This window comes from Bacillus rossius, chromosome 1, assembly GCF_032445375.1.
Source record: "Bacillus rossius redtenbacheri isolate Brsri chromosome 1, Brsri_v3, whole genome shotgun sequence".
Taxonomy (NCBI): Eukaryota; Metazoa; Arthropoda; class Insecta; order Phasmatodea; family Bacillidae; genus Bacillus; species Bacillus rossius.
The window spans coordinates 312,243,958-312,246,916 of record NC_086330.1 but is presented as its reverse complement, the minus strand read 5'-3'; the positions used below and the strand labels follow the sequence as shown (position 1 = coordinate 312,246,916).

At 59.2% G+C, this 2,959-nt stretch overlaps 1 protein-coding gene across 1 annotated transcript; it reads right to left on the bottom strand.

Annotated features, from left to right (window-relative positions):
• Positions 1 to 1,326: 1,326 nt before the first annotated feature.
• On the bottom strand, positions 1,327 to 2,114 carry LOC134527944 (uncharacterized). Its single transcript, XM_063361022.1, has 2 exons — positions 1,818 to 2,114; positions 1,327 to 1,734 (listed from the first exon to the last, which is right to left on the bottom strand). The coding sequence occupies exons 1-2, from the start codon at positions 2,112 to 2,114 to the stop codon at positions 1,327 to 1,329; spliced, it is 705 nt and encodes a 234-aa protein (XP_063217092.1).
• Positions 2,115 to 2,959: the final 845 nt, after the last annotated feature.

The window sequence follows — 2,959 nt, the reverse complement described above, 5'->3', positions numbered from 1 at the left end:
CCCCTTAGCACCAAATATTTAATTAATTTCTTATTCATCACTCAAACAAATTTCATATTAAAATTAATAAAAAATTTTACCATTAAAATATTTAAATTTAAGTACCAAAAACTGCTTAATTAGTGCTATTTTACACATTCAAATCCAAATTTTCCCGGGGGGGGGGGGGGGCCGCTATAATACATGGGGGGAGGGGGCCATGCTTCTTAACACCACAATGCCGTCACCCGCGGTCTTGGCTTCGAGACCTGGGCGGGACCTAGTGGGAAGTGGTGGTGTGTGGGTATGTTCCGGTGGGCGCCAGGCTAGCACAGTCGCTAACCAATGGTTTTGGGTGTGGATACTTTCTGCCCCGGCGTGGCCCACTAGGCCTTCGGCTGTGATTGAATTTAAGAGGGGGTTTTTCGTAGAGCTAGTTATCCAGTACTGACGTGTCCCAGTCAGAGACTGTAGGTGATGGAAGGTTTTAAGGTGGGGCTGAAAACCCCCGAGGTGTAGCGGGTTCAGGCGCTACCGAAGAGTTCCTTCTTGTCCGGCTGGTGATTGCCCTGCCTGGAATGTCGTCTGCCTGCCCTCTTGCTGGGCATGCGCGAAGATAGGGGAGAGGGGGGGGGAACAAGAGCCTAGAGCGAAATCCCCGAAGGGCCACTCCAAGGGGGGGAGGGAGTCTAGAGCGTAATCCCGAAGGCCGCTCCAGGGGAGGAAGGATGCTAGAGTGTAATCCCGAAGGCCGCTCCAGCAAAGGATTCCAGAGCGTAATCCCGAAGGCCGCTCCGGAGGAAGAGGAGAGAGAGAGAGAGAGCGAAGGGTGAGGAGAGGGGAGCAGTAAAAAAAAAACACCAATCCAATATTACTGCTGTATTTCCCCAGATTTCTCTGGGGTAAGGATCCCACCAGGTCAACATTGCTGGAGTAATATATCCCCCAGAATGGTCAGTGGCATACAGTGGCAAAATACAGTTACCCATAAGATCTCGGCACACTTCCCTAATTTAACAAATACTTTACAACATTACTATATTACACATGAATGCTAATTGGTGCCACAGTTTAATAGAGGCCAAGACACACCATTGTTTAGTCTGTATGTGTATAAATTATAGTTGCCATCTGTGGGCGCTGGTTGAACTAACATTCCATAGAAGCACCAGGTCAGAGACATGTACAATGTCTTTCAAACAAGGGTCTGTTCCGGAAAGAGGTGGGTTTACTGGCGGGCGGTCGCAAGTCGGGCTTGAATCGGCCTCCGGCCGGACGACGTCAAACGCCCCCCCTCGGAGAAGCCCGACCTTGCACCGCTATTGGTCCCGCCACGTGTTGGCACCCCTAGCCCCGACTGCAGCTGGTAGGGCCCGCTCTGTTCCCCGCGGCGTCGTGACGCTCGGCGGTGGGGTGGCGCGGCGCACGCCGCCCGGTCGACTGAGGAGGCAGCTGGGCCGGGGGCGGCGGCACGGCGCATGGAAGGGTGGCGCGGTGCACGCCGCCCGGTCGACTGCGGAGGCAGCTGGGCCGTGGGCAGCGGCACGGCGCATGGAAGGGTGGCGTGGCGCACGCCGCCCGGTCGACTGCGGAGGCAGCTGGGCCGGGGGCGGCGGCACGGCGCATGGTGAAGTGTTTCGGACCTTTCGGGGACAGGGTTATTAACCCGCTTACTCTAAGCGTCCCCCAGGTCGTAGGCCGCGAGGTACCCTGGGACTCAGCGGGTCCATCGTGGTCGCTCGCCGGCGGGGTTACCTGGGTCGTGATATACGGTATGGGTTCCATGTGTGACAGTCTCCCTCTTGTCTATTGGTTGGGTTGCCGAATGGTATGGTTGCCTCTCGTTCCGGGATGCCGGGTGGGCTGTTGCGAGGTGTCTCGTGGTTCTCCGCATCCTCCTCCTCTGGCTCCGTTACCAGTGGGATCATTCCCGGGTCGCTGTCCATCTCGGGGTCGCCAGGACTGTAGGGCAACTCGGTGATGGTTACGGTCCCTGGGTCGTCGCCGCAAGGATGGCATCGGAGTGGGGCGCCCTCCGGGCTCGGGTCCTCGTCCACCAACTCCACCGTCGGCTGTGGCTCGTCCTGTTCCGTGCCCTGGTCATTTGGTAGGCAGTTCGCGGATGTATCCGCCATCTCCCCTGGCGGTGTGTTCAGCACGTAGTCCTCCAGGTAACGCGGCGGGTGTCGCCGTCGGTGTGGCCATGTCCTTGTCTCGTCCTCCGACTCCGGGTGTCCGGGCGACGCTGCGTCGGCGAACGGGGTCGAGTGGGGCGGTCCGAGGTGGTGCCGTTCGGGGTCTGGTTGTGTTCTGCGATATCCGCTATCGTCCTGGCGATGTCGATATCTGGTGTCGTGACCGCCCTTAGGCCACGTGAGAGGTCGCCCGTGGGTGTGCTGGCGGTCTCCCGCTGTGGGTTGACCAGAACGTAGTCCTTTAGGTGGCGTGGTGGTCGTTGATGACGGTGCGATTGCGTCCTCGGCTCCTCCCCGTACTCCAAGTCAGTGGGCGGCGCTGTGTCGGCGAGTGTGCCGGCATGAGGTGGCTCGGGGCAGCGTAGTGCTGGGGTCCGGTCGGGGTCCTCCGCCTCCTCCTGCGTTGGTTTTCTGGCGGGGTTAGGTGGGGTGCCTTCCTCAGGAAGGCTTTCCCCAGGTAGATTGGCGAGGCGCAGGTCATCCCGATGTATCTTTTTTACTCGTCGTCCTCCTAGACACACCAGGTAGGTGGTCCTCCCTAGATGTTTCTGGACGGTGTAGGGTCCTCCCCATCGTGGTGCCAGCCCAGCGCAGTAATTGCGGGGTGCCGCCGAGAGGGGGTGTACTCGGGCGAACACTTGATCGCCCACCCGCACGACAGGTGGTGGGTGGTTGGTTACGGGGGTGATACCCTTGGCGTACGCCCTCTGTCGGTGTCGTGCTTCCTCCTGCGCGGCTGCGCGGCGCCGGTTGCGCTCCTCGGTGTCTTCTGTCGGATGCGGGGT

What these genes read in the sequence shown, in the direction of transcription:
- LOC134527944 (XM_063361022.1), bottom strand. Translation starts at nt 2,114, where the DNA reads ATGGCGGATACATCCGCGAACTGCCTACCAAATGACCAGGGCACGGAA. An exon ending in CCGGCATCCCGGAACGAGAG is followed by an intron (nt 1,735 to 1,817) that starts GCAACCATACCA and finishes ATCACGACCCAG; the next exon opens with GTAACCCCGCCGGCGAGCGA.